Source organism: Octodon degus, unplaced genomic scaffold, assembly GCF_000260255.1.
Source record: "Octodon degus isolate 3935 unplaced genomic scaffold, OctDeg1.0 scaffold00049, whole genome shotgun sequence".
Taxonomy (NCBI): domain Eukaryota; kingdom Metazoa; phylum Chordata; class Mammalia; order Rodentia; family Octodontidae; genus Octodon; species Octodon degus.
This window is the reverse complement of record NW_004524625.1, coordinates 9,296,771-9,313,046: the sequence shown is the minus strand read 5'-3', so window position 1 is coordinate 9,313,046 and position 16,276 is coordinate 9,296,771. Positions and strand designations below refer to the sequence as shown.

The following is a 16,276-nucleotide window of genomic DNA, read 5'->3' as shown; positions in this document are numbered from 1 at the left end:
CTAAGCTTGTTCTAAGTAGGTGCTTTAGACCACTGAGCCATCTCACCAGCCCCTAGTCATTACATTTCAAAAGGAGTATCTTCACATATATGATGTTATTTCTCTGGCAAGCACCTAGGTTATGTAACTTCTAATATCATCCCCGTCACACGCATAAGGAAACAGCACGGGCCCTTTAACTGACGGGGGCCTCTTGGCCTCACCCCTCTGGTAGCCCACGCTCGGGAGGAGAGGGCGTTTGGTGCTGTTCACCACCCTCCCCACGTACAGACCAAGTGGAGACCCTGCGGAAGACGTGTGCCCTTGTGTGTGTTGTGTTCCGGTCCTGGGTTTTCAGCTTATGGACTTTGCATTGAGCCGCATCCTCAGGCCTTTTAAATTTATTTTTATTTTCAGGCAGGGGCTCCTTTAGTTGTCCAAACTGAGTTTGAACTTGTGATCTTCCTGTCTTGGACTCCTGGATTGCTGGGATTAAGAGGTTTGGGAACAGAGACAAGTCCCTACCATAGCTTGGGGGCAAGGCTGGGGATCAGAAAGTAGAGCCGGGCATCTGCCTCCTCTGACTTTATCTGTTATACTGGGTCCCAAAGGGAAGGGGCAAATGGACAGATGTACAACAGCGAAGTTGTTTTTTGTTTTTTTTTTTAAATATTTATTTTTATTTATTACATTTATTTATTGTGTGTGTGTGTGGCCAGCTCAGCCCACCAGGGGACAGGGCTGGCTGGCGTGTGGTGCTGGGGGATTGAACCGCGGTCCCTGTGCTTTGCTAAGCTTAGCTTGTTCTAAGTAGGTACTTTCAACCACTGAGTCATCTCACCAGCCCCCAAATTCATATTGTTTAAGGTGACTTTCTTCCTTTTTAATTTTTCATACTACATTTCCTGAATGTTTTATTTTATGTTTAAATTTTATTTTAAAGAGGAAAGCAACAAAAACACATAACAAGAACAAAGACAAAAACAAAGTACCGTATGGCAATAAAACTGGTACAGAATTTCAAACCAAGAACATTTCCTGGGTATTTTACACACTCCTTTCTTTCTTTTTCTTGATTGTTTTTCCTTTTTGAATCCCATCCATGCATCCATTTATTTAGAACTATTGTAGGGTTGTGATATTGGGACGCCCTGAGCTGGGCACAGTGGGGAGCAGTGTGCACTCTGAAACCAGTGCGTGGCACGTCCAGGTGGGGTGATCTTCCAGAGCAGTTTCTGGAATGCTGCAAGTTAATGGGGATCCACTGAGCTGAGCCTACAGCCTCACAGCTACGGCGATACTATCCTTCACAAGACAAGAAGTAGCAGCAGCTTGCTTGCTTGCTTCCTTCCTTCCTTCCTTCTCCTCCTTCTCCTTCTCCTTCTCCTTCTCCTTCTCCTTCTCCTTCTCCTTCTCCTTCTCCTTCTCCTCCTCCTTCTCCTCTTCCTCCTCCATCACCATCTCCTCCTCCTCCTCATTTTCTTTTTTGAGACAGGGTCTCTCTATAATGAGTCCAGGCTGGCTTCAAACTGGTGAAGATCCTCCTGCCTCAGCCTCCTGAGTGCTGAGATTGTAGGCATGTGCAGCATTCTATTTCAAAAAGAGTCAAACTTTGGAGTCAGGTGGAGCTGAGCTTGTGCTGTGTGTTGGTCCTAAAATGAGCTAAGTGACATTAGGGTACTCCCTACACCTCCATTTCCTGTTTAGTAAGTTAGAGCTGACAGTGAAGAACACCTATCTCACAGGCTCTTTGAGGGTTAGATGCATAAATACTTGTAGATGGGAACCTGCGCATGGTAAGCCCTAAGGACATACAAGCTGTTATTATTATTATTATTATTTTTTTTATTTTTTTTTTTTTTTTTGGCGGAACCGGGGATTGAACTCAGGCCCTTGCGCTTGCCAGGGAAGTGCTTATTCCACTGAGCCATCTCCCCGGCCCCATACAAGCTGTTATCATTACTGACAATCCCGATGGCAAATCGTGGACCGTGCTTGGCCAGCAGCGGATCTCTCACCACACTTGCTCCACAGGCGAGGTGTGACTTTTGTTGCTGCTGTAGGGTTGGTGGAGCCAGGTAGTCTGCTTCTGAATAGGCTTTGCTCTCCTGGGGGTCACCTTGGCACACCATACCTGGCAGTGCCTGGGCTCTTGGCTTACAGGGGCAGCAGAAGGCTTCCTCCAGGCACAGTATTTTCCAGAAAATCTTGTGAGCATTACATTCAGTAATGTGCTTTCTATTAGAATAGTAACCACAGGAAGTAATTTGTAGTTTATAGTCCAGCTTTAATCATAGAAACCTGCAGTTTTTTAAAAGACACCAAACACATTTTTCTTGCAGGTTCATTTAAAATAAAAGATTGGCCGTGAGGATGCAACCTTGGAGTGAAGTGCGTGCGCAGTGTGTGCGAGGCCCTGGGTTCAACCCCTGCACCCCGTGGGTGTGCATCTTTCCTGAGAGCTTATTATGGGCCAGGCGTAGCGGAAGGCATGCTAAACAGTGATTCAGGGATGTGGGTGCCCAAGCGCGTGGTGTGGAGTTAAATCTCAGCGTCACTTGCTATCAGCTGTGGGACCTTAGCACCTTAGCTAACTTTTCCTGTGCCTCAGTGTCCCCATCTGTCAAGTTAGGGATGCCAGCAGTGATGCTCCATGGGATTGGGTGGTACTGTGTGATTAAGCTCAATAGTAAAGTGAGAAGAGGAGGACAGTTGTGTTGGTGGTCAGCGCTGTGGTTGGGCCGAGGCACAGGGCAGCGCCCTCAGGTCGCACTGTCACGGGTGCATGAGGAGTGCTCAGGTGACAGGGTAACACTGGCTGTAGACCATGACTATGGGAAAGCGTGGCGTGTGTACTGTAGGGAAAGAAGCAGGACAGAGCGGAGGCGCCCAGGCTCTCACCTCGGTCAGAGGAGCAGAACAGAGAAGGGAGATGCGCCTGGTGAGATCCAAGGGGAGGTAGGGACCAGGGATCTTGCTCAGTGGCACAGGAGCCTGGCCAGCAGGTACAAGGTCCTGAGTTTGGTTCCTGATACCAAATAAAAAAAAGAAAAAAATTAGTAGAAAAAATGAGGGCTGACCTGATAGCTCAGTGGACTAATGCGCCTGCTTAGACTGAGCACAGCAGCCAGGGTTCGATCCCTGGTGTGCTGTGCTGGCCCTGCCCCCCGCAGCATGCTGAGATGGCCATTGAGACTAGGTGTGGTGGCACACGTCTGTAATCCCAGCTCTTGGGAGGCTGAAAACAGGAGAATCACTATGAGTCCGATCTACGTAGTGAGACCCTCTAGACCCTGTATTTTTTTCCTAAATGCAGGAAAATAAAAAAAGAAAAAATGAGGGGGAGGTAAAAGTTGGCTGCCTGGGGCAGTGATGGGAAGTGGATTCTGCATTCTGAGTGGAAAGCGCAGGATGCACACGGGTGGAAAGGCAAGCAGGCCTTGGAGTTGAGGACAAGAAGCAATGTGGACGAGGAGGAGGCTGGTGAGGGGCAGGGCTGACGGACGGGGCAGAGACCTGATGATGGACTGCATGGGAGCGGGGCTTGGGGGTGGCGAGGAGCAGGCGCTGTCCCTGAGGTGTGCGGTGACCCCCTTAGCTGTCACCGTTCAGCGATCCGGGTGTTATTTGCCCCATTTTGTTGTGGAGAAGGTTAGGCCCGACACAGCTCACTGTCACATGCTCGAAGGTGTAGGTGTAGAAGGTGGCAGAGCCAGGCTTTGAGCTCCAGTCTCTCTGGCTGAGAGTTAAAGCTCTCCTGCTGACATGTCTGTCTCTGGACTTGCAGTCTGGCTAATTCCGGGCGACCTTTTGGCCTCGCTGGCTTCAGATTGCTTGGGTAATAAACAGCGGTACTAATAGCAGCTTCATCAGCTTGTGAAGACAAGTGGAAATAGATCAAAGGCCAGGTACTGTGCCACTCACTTAGCCAGCGTGGCTGCTGCACGTGGGCCCAGGTGCTCACACAGGGAAGCATTTCTCCTTCATGGGCCCAGGGACCTGAGAGAGAGCCCTGTGAGTCACCACTGTGTGTTGGCGTAGCGCTCACTCATCTTTCCAGGGACCTTTGAAATCTGCGTGGAAATCACACAAGGAACTTCTTCCCCCCTGCTTAGCAGGTGCGGCGTCCTCGTCTTCGGCTCTCCTCTCTGCCCACAGGCCTGCAGCCACGGAGCCCCCTTCGGCTGCTAGTGGTGATCCCAAGGACTCGCTACGCCCCACGAGCCGTCTCCGTATGAGCTTGCCAGCTGAACTTTGCCTTCCCCTCTGGAATCTGCTAGTCCTGATGTGCCTAGGAGTTGGAAGATGAGCCCCGCTGCTGGCTTGAATGCTTATTTAACTCTTTGGTTATTAACTTTGCTCATGTTGCCCACAGGGGCAGACGGCTCCAGTGGTAAAAGTAGACTGCTACAGTACCAGTAGGCCCTTGCTGGGTAGCAGCCGCTTTCATGGTGGTAGTCAAAGGTACCAGGGCTCTTGGGGAGGATTTTTTTTTCCTTCTTTAACCTTTAAAACAGGTGTCTAAAGTCGACAGAGCATACAGCATTCTTTTCAGCACCACTGGAGAAACTAAGGCCTATGCTTAAACAGTATACCTGTGTATTCTTTCCTTCTGTAGAGATGTTCACTAAATGTTATTTTGTCCCAGGGCTGGAAAAATAATGCTGAAAGATATCATCTCTTTACTGAAGAATCAGATAGGCATTCGAACAAAAAACTGTAAATAACAGAAAATTTTAAGACAAAGGAGGAATGGTGAAGAAGTTTCATTTTATTCCAGGGGGATCAGTGAAAGATTCGGGGTGAAAGGGAGGTTTACATTGTGTCTTGAAGGACTTAGTATGCTGAGGGGGTGGAAAGGAAGGCACCCCGAGTGGAGGAAGTGATGTCTGGCGTATGCTCAAGTTCAGAAGAGGCTTTGATAGGCCCCTTCACAACAGTAGGGCTGGCAGGTGGTGGGTAGGCGTCGGGGGATGGTAGGAAGGGTGGCCGCAAGTCCTACTGCTCAATCCCAGGACCTTAGGAGACTGAGAAAGCCCTTCATGTTCCTTGCCCTTCGCCCAGTCTCCTAATGGCCGGCACTTCTTCCCAGAGGCCTAGAGAGCTTGCTCCTGGATGGCCCTCCTTTCCCTTGCATCCCGACTGGCCTAGAACAATGTGTTGCATATTGAGAGAAAACAGCCTTATGATGTAAGGACCCTTGACCTGACTGCTTGGAGGAATGAAGGTTACAGGGTGAAAGGGCATTTTACCTCACGAGAGGTAGGGGACAGGAATAAAGTCCGCTGTGAGGAACACCTGTGCTCCTGTCGGCTGGCAGGGTCAGCGTGGGAGGGCGTGACGTGCTCCTCGCGGTGCTCCTGAGGAGGCAGGGCTGGGCAGCCCGAGCTCTGCGGGCCAGCTGGCCTGGGCCTCTCTCACACTTGCCTCTGCTTGCCTTGCAGCTGTGTAAATGAGTATGGAAGATTATGATTTCCTGTTCAAGATTGTTTTAATTGGCAACGCTGGTGTGGGGAAGACGTGCCTAGTCCGCCGATTCACTCAGGTGAGAGAACTCGCTGGGAGCTGGGGTTGAAGTGTCTGAGGTGGAGCTGCCCTCTGGGCATCTCGAGGATGGGTCTGCTCCTCATTCTGGCCTCTAGGCTAAGAGCTCTCCCTGATGCCTCCATCAGCCCTGTAGTTCAGGGTTTCTCTCAAGCACAGCAAGATGATGGAACCTGTGGTCACCGCCGACCTTCCACCACTCTCTTGCTTCCTTTTAGGAAAGGGTGGGGAGTTCTGTTTTCAGTGTGCAGTAGCAAAATGCATTAGATTAAAAGATAGATTAGCTCAGAGTAATCAGAGGTAGAAACAAATGACTCTGGAGGTCCAATGGAACAGAAACACTCATTGATAAAATACTCTAAGTGAAGCCTCAGGTCCCAGCCGTGCCACCCATGGCCTGTCATGAAACTGAGCTGTTTTTGGTCTGGAGCAAGAGATGCTGATTTCCTAAATCTCTTTAATAGGAACGAAATGAGAACCACAAAGAACTAGTGGATCTGGAGTGAATGTCCTTTCTGGTTTGAGTCCTTATCATATGACTCAAGTACAAGATTCCTCTGCAACGGCCCTCTTGGGAGTTGCGGGCCAAGATTGCATAAATGTTGTCCTACGGAGATTGGAAGTCACTCTCAAGTTGACTTTCTGTGCTTTCCCCTGAAAAATGACTTGTGCTCTTTTTTGGATTGTCATGTGATGGCTTGCGTTTTTAAGAACTGTTGGTTGGGAAAGCTGAAACCAGGTCTTCTAAGGTGCGAGGCAGCCTGACACTGCACACAGCGCTGGTGCTGGCGCAAGGACGGGACGTTCGTGGCCGCTTCCACTCCTGCCTGCCCTAGGAGCGCGGGTGCTTTTCCTCTCTCCGGTTTCCTCAGGCTCCCTCTGCAGCTCTGTGCAGCTCTGACAGCCTGTGGTTCTGTGGGCGCTGGAAGAGGAGATGGGGTAACACAAACAGTCACGGGCCAGGAGCCCCTGTGAAATGGCAGGGCTTCCCCCCCCCCGCCCCAATAAATAAGCGGGGCGGAACCTGCGCTTTTCACTGAGGCCTTGCCCGGTGAAATCAGAAGTGCAAAGCTAGCAAGGCTCGGGCAGCCGCCGCAGTAGTGGAAACTCCAACTGGTTTTCCATCCACCCAGCATTAGCAGTTTTTTCTGATTTTGACAGAAAGACAAGATTGTGGAACTGCAGTGCTGTAGAAAAACCTTTAGTCCCTTTGTCACACACGCTCTTGATCTTGTGCCATTGCTGAAGATCACTTAGAGGTCATTCAGTGCAATCCTTTCAGATGACAAACTGAGAGCCGGGGAACTGAATGACCTGCTTTTGTTATTTATTTTGTATTTTTTGGCAGAACCGGCGATTGAGCTCAGGCCCTTGCACTTGCCAGGCAAGCGCTTATTGTACTGAGCCATCTCCCCGGCCCATGACATGCCTTTGGTTGGAACCACACTCACAGCCAGGCCAGGGCTAGAACGCAGGTCTTCTGGATCTTCAACTGCTAATTTTTGTCTTTCGGCTCCAACCTCTGAGACCAGTTTCCTTAAAAATACAAGCTGGGTGTGGGGGTGCACGCCCGAGATCCTAGCACTTGGGAGGCTGAGGCAGGAAGAGCGCCAGGAGCAGGAAGCCAGCCTGGGCTACATAGTGAGTTCAAAGCCGGCCTGAACTAATATAGTCAGACTGTCTCAACAAACCAAAATTCACACAAACTCACAAAGCACCCTGTGGTTATTAGAGGTGAAAATATTTTCTTGTTGATTGTAATTTTTTATCAGTAAGTACAATTTTCTTGCTATTGTTCGTTCCTGTCTGTGTTTTCCTTCCCTGCCCTTCAGTCTCCCCCAAAGTTCTTATTCGTACATAGGGTGGTTTTCCTTGTGTGGCAGCGGTTGAGATGAATTGGATTCAGCTGTTTCTGAGGTGGGACAGGTTGGGACACAGAATAGGGGAGATGCTGGGAAGGGTTCAGTGTACGCGTTGGCATCCGTCAGGCTGCCCGCAGCTGGAGCGCCGAGGGCTCGGAGCGTGGCAGCCCTGTGTCTGAGCCAAGCCAAACTAGCAGGGAGCCGGCTCAGCGTCTGCGAGGGAGGCCACGGATGCTTGTCTTACATCTGCAGTGGGACGTTTTCCTTTGGTTCGAAGCTCAGCTTTTAAGTGCAGACTTTAACTCAGGAACTCTCTTGTCAGGGAGCAGATTTGATTAAAGACCTCCCCGTCTCTGCTGCCAGAGCTAAGAAAGTCCATTTCACTATAATTTCTCGAAAGTTTAGATTAGGAGTAGAGAGGGAGAAGAGACTGGGTGAGGAGCGCTTCCTCTGAAGAACTCCTTGCTGCCTGTGGAGCCTGCAGGAAATACCAGTGTGCTGATGCCTGCGTTTCTGCGAACCGTTCCACGTCACTGTGAGGTACAGTGGCTGTGGCGGTGTCCTCTGTCTTCCTCCTTCACCTCTCGTGACCCTTCTCCTTCTCCTCTTCTGTGTCCCAAACCCATTGGACTGGAGGCCCAGCAGGGCAATGGTTTGTGTGAGGTCACCTAGAAACGCCACCTCTGCCACCTCTGGGCTGAAGGCTGTTTCTACTCCATGGTTTCTCTCCTGGATGCCTGCAGAGTGTGGCCCTGGGCCATAGTGGGGTCACTGGGGCAGCGGAGAGCTCAGACGCTTCTGTCACCCCCAAGCTGCTCGTGCTGAGGTCTTGCTTTTGCGTGTGGGCTGTGTGGCCCTGTGGCTGCCTGTGTCAGGCCTGATGGCCGAGTGTAAGCTTCCTGGATTTCGTTTCCTTAGGGACTTGATCCCACTTGCGACCCTGGTGCCTGTGCAGCTCTCCTCGCCTCCCGCAGTTCTCGCTCTCTTTGCCCCTTCGTTCCCCGCCCTCCTCTGCACTTCTTTTGCTTTCTCTGTCCTCCTCCTTCGAAGTTAAGTTACACGCAGCTCCCATGACAGTAGCTGGAGTTCTGTTTTTTACCTGTTGACCTCCGCGCAAGGATGCCTGGGATAGCAGGGGTGGGGGCGACCTCATTCCAGGGAAAGTGATGCGTAACTCTTATTTCCGTTCTTTCTTTCTTAGGGTCTTTTCCCCCCAGGTCAAGGAGCCACCATTGGAGTTGATTTTATGATCAAGACAGTGGAGATTAATGGTGAAAAAGTCAAGGTAAGAGGCGAAAGTGCACCAGGGCTGTGTGTGCCTCGTGGGCGTTTAGGGGAAGGGGGAGGGGAGGTGGGGGGAGTGTTCGATAGCATGTGGGTCCTCTAAGTGCACACAGGGCGTTCAGCTGTGATGGCTTATGTCTAGTCCCTTTACCAGGGGCAGGAAGGGAGTTATTTTGGGTTGGGGCTGGTGTCTGTTCGGATCTCAAGGTGAAGGACCAAGTTTTTTGCCCTATCATTGTCAGCTCAGAGGTGCTGGTATTACAAGAAAGTAAATTACTGGGTTTTTTGTTTGTTTTCCAGTACTGGGGAAAGAAGCACACACACAGTACTGGGGAAAGAAGCTGGGTCTGGAAGTGGTGCTGCTGCCTACGCATAGCAGCCTTAGGAAAAGCCTTCCAGTTCTCCCCGGCCTGTTGGCAAGTTAGGCGTATGGATCACGTACTAACACGACCCTCTCTCCCGCTACAATACTTTCCCTAGTAAGAGATTCTCAGTGAGAGTCCGAGAAAGGGTCAGTGCTCTCTCCTTCGTCGCTCCCCACTCTGGGTTTCTGGAGGGCTTGGTAGTGGGAAGAAGCCAGTCACAGGAGAGAGACACCGTGCTCACCGAGTACCGACTGTGTGTCGTAGGTGCTTGTGCATGTGTACTGATAATTACCTGAATCCTTATAAACCTTGGAAAGTGCCCTGTTACTCCCCTGCGCCCTTCAGGCTGTGAGATAACGGCCTTAGCCCTAGCGTGCTGTTGTGAGACAGGCGGTATCTGGACCTGTTTTAGGAGTGAGAGCTGCCTTCTGCCACCTTGCTCTGGGGTCTCCCCTGCAAGGAGAAGAGGGGGACAAGGCATAATGGCTCTATCATCTTGTAGCAAGCTGGTAAAGATTCCGATTTTGGGGAGTGTGTTCTGCCTGCCATTCAGTTATTGAAATTCTGTCACCAGATCTTTTGGAGCTAGATCCCCTGGGAGGCAGCACAGGGGCACCTCAGCTTACAAACACGTTTTTTTTTGTGAACAGTTTGGTTCACAAACAGAAGCATTTGGCAGTGCTTTGTTTTTGTTTGCAAGCTCTGATTGGGTGGCGAACAGACCGTGGCTGTCTTTCCCACGTGAGCATGAACATGGCCATCTTTTCCAGAAGCAAGCTCATGAACCGAGGCACCACCGTAATAACCCAGCCTCCTAGCTAGATTCCAGCCTAGGCATCCCGAGTCCTCCCAAATGGACTTGCATTCCTCCTTCCCACTGCCTTGGGCCCGGCAAAGAAACTCATTCATGGCAGAGTTCTTGTCTCTAGTACGTTTTCAGGCTGTTGGACTTTTGTACGAAATGACCGTTGACTAATACCTCAAATCCAGGCCAAATCAACCAGCCTGTGTTTTTTGTTTTATTTTTAATGCATTTGGTACAGGGTCCCACTGTGCATCTTGGACTCATAGTGATCCTCCTGTTTCAGCCTCCCCAGCACTGAGATTATAGGCATGTATTACCACACCCAGTCTCAGTGGCTGGCTCAGTGTGCCCTGGGGCAGGGCCAGCACCAGCGCAGCACATGGTGCCAGGGGTAGAACCCCAGTCCCTGTGCTTGCCTGATCACGTGCTTAGTCCGCCGAGCTATCTGCATGGCCCTGGCCTATGGTTTTTTTTTTTTTTTTTTTTTTTTTAAATAACCTGGTGTGTAGACTCAGGGTACAGAATGACCCTGTCCAACTGCATTCATCCGAAGCTCTCACCGATGTATGGACACAGGAGGAGAAACTTCTCTTGCCCATTATTGGAAGAGGATAGAGCCGATTAGTTGTGCTGTCATCCTTGTTAATATTTACTGAATACCTCTTCTTAGTGATGTTTGTGTCTTTTTGCTAGTAGTTTGCAGGCTTTCTCAGAGCCCTGGAAAATCAGTGGAAAAGCAAACTATAGAAATTGGCATCACTCCCTGGTGGTGGTTGGGCCACAACCAGCACCCGAATTGGCTCCTCAGTCCCCTTCTAGGAATGGGTCATCCTATAAGAAGGGGACTAAGAGCATCTCAGAAGGAAGGAAAGCAAGTTATCGATCCTTCCGTTACCCATTGAAAAGCATATTGGTGTCATTATTCCTAGAATGGCTCCCACATTGAAGACAGGGAATTCATGGTATTAGAAAAGTTCTTAGGGGTACTGAGATTGCATGCAGAACCGTGGAGGCAAAGCTAAGGAAGAGAGGCTGGGGAGATGGCTCAGTAGAATAAGCGCTTGCCTGGCAAGCCCAAGGGTCTAAGTTCAATCCCTGGTACCACAAAAAACAACAAAGTTAAGGAAGAGATCTGTCTTTTACTGAATCATGGTAAAGCTGGGCAAGAAATAAAATTAGGGCACTGTAGTCCACTGACCTGTGTACTTTAAAATGATATATTTTGATGTTTATATTTCAGTATAATTTTAAAAGTTGGAAAAACGCTCAATTTTCTCTATTGATTTTTATTCATTTATAAATTAAGGATTTAGGGCCGGAGAGATGGCTCAGTAGGGTAAGTGCTTCCCCTGGCAAGTGCAAGGGCCTGAGTTCAATCCCTGGTTCCACAAAATAAATAAATAAATAAATAAATAAATAAATAAATAAAGGACTTAGAGTATAATAGAAGATTTGCAGGACTGGCAAGATAGTTCAGTGGACTAAGTGCCTGCTTAGGCAAGCGCAGGGACCAGGGTTCCATCTCCAGCACCACGTGCTGTGGCAGCCCTGCCCCTGTCTCTGCTGACTTGGCCACTGAGACCAGGCGTGGTGGTGCACGCCTGTAATCCCAGCCCTGGGGCGGCTGAAACAGGAGGATCACTATGAGTCCGAACTGTGTAGTGAGACCCTGTACCAACTACATGAAAAAAATTTTTTCTCTATTTCTTATTAATCAGACCTGTGTTGTCATAGACACAATACTCACAAAAGTAGGCACAAGTGCCATTTCATCATCCATCTGTCCACCTATCCTTTTATAGTAGATACCTTATATTGAGCGCTGTGGTAGGTAAGGTATGTTTACACTCTAGGAACTTACTATTAGCGCTAATAACATTTTGCCTGTGAAGTCTTGTATGCCCAGCAATGTTTTAGAGATAATTGACCCCTTTGTGATTCGAGAGTCCTTCATATAGTGCTGGGCTAGGAAGGCACCAGCGTGTGAGGGCAGAAGGCAGCCTTGGTCTTCCAGAACTTAGTCTAGCAAGGGGACAGACAGTACACTAGTGACAACAAACAGCGTCGTCACAGTGAGGCAGTTCAGGTTGAGCAGTGGTATCAAGCAGAGGAGTTGCTGGTGCTGGAGGGGGAGTGGTAGAAAAATCTATGGCTTCAGTATTAAGAATCTATTGAGGGTCGCCAGATAGCTCAGCGGATTAAAGCATTTGCTTAGGCAGACTCAGGGGCCTGGGGTTGGATCCCTGGCCCGCCATGCTGGCTGAGACTGGGAATGAGACTGGGTGAGGTGGCACACGCCTGTAATCCCAGTGCTTGGGAGGCTGAAAAACAGGAAGGATCACTATGAGTCCAATCTGTGTAGTGAACTGTAGACCCTGTACCTAATGCATAAAAAAAAAAAAAAGACTATTGACCACGTGAGCCTGCCAAAGGGAAACACTGTCCTCCTGGTGGCGCTTTATCATTTTGTGGTTAATCAACATGGATTTGGCCTCTTTGAGATCAGAGATTGTATTGTGCTGTCCCTGCACCTAGCGCACTTCCCTATGGGTGCTGATAAGTGTCCCAGGGATGATGAAGAGAGGCAAACGGGTCACAGAGAATGGTGAGGTGAAGCTGAGTGAGAAAGACAGCGGAATATAAACATCCCCAATGATCAGCGGTCGGGCTAGAAACAGCCCCATGAGAAAGTAGCGTATATCTTGGCAGTCTTGTAGAAAATATTTAATGCTCAAAGCTGTTCGCAAGTTGTGCCATTAAGGAAAGCGTTCAGACGCCTAATGATCACATCCCTTGGCTTGAGACAGTGGACGCTGACAGCTTTCATCTGAGTGCAAACCGCTGGCCTTTAGCACACAGATTTTCATGAATATCATCAGAGTGGTTTGTTGTATGTTGTTATCAGTTGGTGCTGAAAGAAACAGAAGACTGGATAGCTGTGTCTTGTGAATTCCAGCGAGCTGGGATACAAGGCCACAGATAACAGCATTTCCTGGAGGCGCCTTGGGCCTTCTCCTTGGGCCTTGTTTCTTGTTCTTTGCTGCCTGGGGACATCAGGCTTCTGTCTCATATCACTACAGTGGTTCCAATTTTGAACTGAAGGACAGCCTGTGCTGCCCTGGGTCCTGGCAGTGTCTAATGTTCATTCATCAGTCTCTTGAGCTAAACTGGCGCAAGCAGAGAACACGGACTGACTCGTCCTCTTTGAATGCGAAGCATAGTTAAATTAGTGCAGGACCAAGGCAGCAGGTGAGTCCTCGGCTGGGAAGCAAGGCCTGGTGTTGATTCCTAGCTGTGGGGGTCGCCGGTTAGGAGGCAGTTTCCATTCAACTTCCTGACTCAACCAGTAGCTGCAAAGGTTAAACTATGGTCAGTAAACACTGAACATCTTTTCTTTGTAGGGAACTGTACCGAGTGAGCTGAGAGCCCTCCCCTCCTATTCCCATGCTAGGGCTGGGAGTCAGGTGGGGAAGGTACTTGTGTAAACAAATTATTACCAGGAGACCATTCAAGTGTGCGTGATGCCACGAGGAAGAGTGAGGACACTGTGCAGAGGAGAGTATGGGGTGGCACAGAGGCGTGTGGGTCGGGAGATGGGAGACCTGGCCGATGCCGAAGGTCCTGAAGGGTCCCCTGCGGAAATGGTGGCGCTTATACACTGGTAACTGGGACCTGTGGAATCCACAGTTAAAAGGGAAGTTCTTTGCTGCTCTTCCTTCACAAGGCTCTGTCGTTTCTCTACCCGTAACTCTCTGTAGTTCAGTTCTCTTTCATTTATGGGCAGAGGCATTGAAGGAGGAGATGTAAGAGGTACTTTGCCTTCTTTGTTATCAAAACAGTTACTGGGTTTTAGAGCTAGCAGATGACTTCAGAAAAGTGAACATGCCACAGGCTGCATGTTATTCCCCCCTTAAAGAAACAGCTATGGCCAAGGAGATAGCTCAGTGTTCTAAGTACCTGCCTGGCAAGCACAAGGACTTGGGTTCGATCCCCAGTACTGCATGCTGCACTGGCCCACCACCAAGCCAGCCACCAAAACCAGGCGTGATGGCGCATGCCTGTAATCTAGCGCTGGGGAGGCTGAGACAGGAGGATTACTATGAGTCTGTGCTGTGTAGTGAGACCCTTTACCAAATAAAGTATTAAAACAAACAAACAAACAAACAAACTGATGTTCAGGAGCCAGAGAGATAGCTCAGAGGCATAAGCACATACCTGACAAACGCAAGGTCCTGAGTTCAATCCCCAGTATGGGGAAATAAGTGTTTAGAGTAGAGCTTGGGTTATATAAATGCTCAATAAATTTTATTTACTTTTAAGAATGAAGGAACTCTTAAATAGCAAAGAAAAAAAATCCTAAAAAAAAAAATGCCTCTCTGCCTAACCAGAAGCCCTTCATAACATATTGTAAGTGCTTTATTTAGGGCAGAAAATAGCCAGAACATTACTGGGGGCAAGTGATTCCGTGTGACAGCTGAAGCGAGGTGGTGCTCTTTTGCTCTCTGCTCTTCCCGCCTGATCTTCTCTGATGTCTGTGCAGCTGCAGATCTGGGACACTGCAGGCCAAGAAAGATTTCGGTCCATCACCCAGAGCTATTACCGGAGCGCCAATGCCCTGATCCTTACCTATGACATCACCTGTGAGGAGTCCTTCCGCTGCCTTCCCGAGTGGCTGCGGGAGATAGAGCAGTATGCTAGCAACAAGGTCATCACGGTGTTAGTAGGTACGTAAGGGGGCGAGGAGGAGGGGGTCGTGGCTGTGAACTCTTGCCTTTGCATCATGCCTGGGCCCTGGTGGTTTCCAAGAACCTAGTCTCCAACTATAAAACTCATACAGCCAATGTTCAGTTCATTTGTAATGGAAGGGAATCTGAAATGTGTTCTGTCTCTGATGGTTTAGATAGATGAAGTAGAAAACATTGCTGATTGGTTTTTCTGTAAAGCTAGGCACTCGCAGAGAAGTTGCATGGTCATGAAAGTTATATGGGCTGCGATACATTTTTTAAAAAAAAATCTAGTTACAAGATGTTGAAAACTAGTCTAAAAGTAAAATGTATCTTTTAAATTGATAAGGAAATAATTATTGAAGCAATAGTTTATTACCTAAAAAAAAAGACTTCACTTAACTTTTTCCTCTTCTGACATTCATATATTTTAGAAATTCTGTGTTTTAGGAAGAGTCCACTCAAGGAAATGCTGCCATTTGTTTTATCTTTTTTTTTTTTTTTTTTTTTTTTTTGTGGTACTGGGAATGGAACTCAGGACCTTGCCCTTGCCAGGCTGGTGCTTGTGTCGTGGAGCCATTTCCCCAGCAGAAGTTACTTCTGTTTACTGTGTGGGGCAATGGAAAACAGTCCTGGATTTTCGATGGTCATTAATGCATCCATTAAAAGTGCAATTGCAATATAAAACAGGCCAGATCACTAAAAGCTCCTGTAATTGTGATGGAAAAGTGTTGAAAAGCTATATGCTGCTAAACTGCCTTCCTGCTAGGAAGGAATTTTGCTGTATAGTCTAACAAGCCCTGAATTTTTGAAACCTCAGACACATTGTTAAGCTACAAATTGTGGCTAACATTAAGTGCAGTGAACATTTTGGAATAAGCATCGTAACTTGTATTTACGTGTCAGAAGTTATCAAGGACTGTATATGTCACTCTCTGGTTTGAGGTGAGAAACCCAAGGCCTGGTGATGTGAAATTCTCCGCTCTGGGTCACACTGTGTTAGGGCAACTCCTCGGGTCCTCCCTGGTGCAGCTGTGACGTGTTCCGCGGCTTGTGCGGCAGGCTGGGCCGATGTGTGCCTCTTTGCCAGCAAGAGAGCCAGGTCTAAACTAGGAAGCCCTCACGGGCAGCCGTGAGCCTTGGACCCGAAGCACGTGAAAGCCTCCAGCTCCGGCCTTAGGCTTTTGTTACATTTTACAGAAAGTCTTTGAGAATTTTGGCCAAAACTTGACTCTTTGGAATTTTATCTAAGGAAGCGGGTTAGCGCAGTTGTTTAAAGTGTCTGCTTGGCACAGGGGACCGCGGTTCAAACCCCAGCTCCACGTGCCGCACCAGAATCCCCCTTCAGGAAGCCTGAGCCAGGCAAAACTAGAGAAAATCTTTCTCAATTTTTATAGGCTGGGGACATGGCTGGGCGGTCTAAGCACCTTCCTGGCAAGCACAAGGATCCGGGTTCCATTCCCAGTACCCCATGCCATGCTGGCCCTGCCGTGCTGGTGACCAAAACTGGGCAATGATGGTCCACGTCTGTATTCCCAGCACTGGGGAGGCTGCGACAGGAGGATCACACGAGTCTGAGCTGTGTAGTGAGACTTTGTACCTAATAAAAAAATATATAGACATATATATTTGGGCTGGGATATTACTTAGCAGCTTAAGTGCTTCCTTGGCAAGTACAAGGTCCTCAGTTCGATCCCCCGGTACAAATAATAA

At 48.9% G+C, this 16,276-nt stretch overlaps 1 protein-coding gene across 3 annotated transcripts in view; it reads left to right on the top strand.

Annotated features, from left to right (window-relative positions):
- The window catches only part of Rab30 (RAB30, member RAS oncogene family), a 94,587-nt gene that overhangs the window by 72,120 nt on the left and 6,191 nt on the right, over nt 1-16,276 (top strand). For all 3 annotated transcript variants that reach the window (XM_004632544.2, XM_023716667.1, XM_023716666.1), the window contains exons 2-4: nt 5,424-5,524; nt 8,587-8,670; nt 14,380-14,563. In XM_004632544.2, the coding sequence (XP_004632601.1) occupies nt 5,432-5,524; nt 8,587-8,670; nt 14,380-14,563 (361 nt within the window). In that variant the 5' untranslated portion in view covers nt 5,424-5,431. The remainder of the gene's footprint in view (nt 1-5,423; nt 5,525-8,586; nt 8,671-14,379; nt 14,564-16,276) is intronic.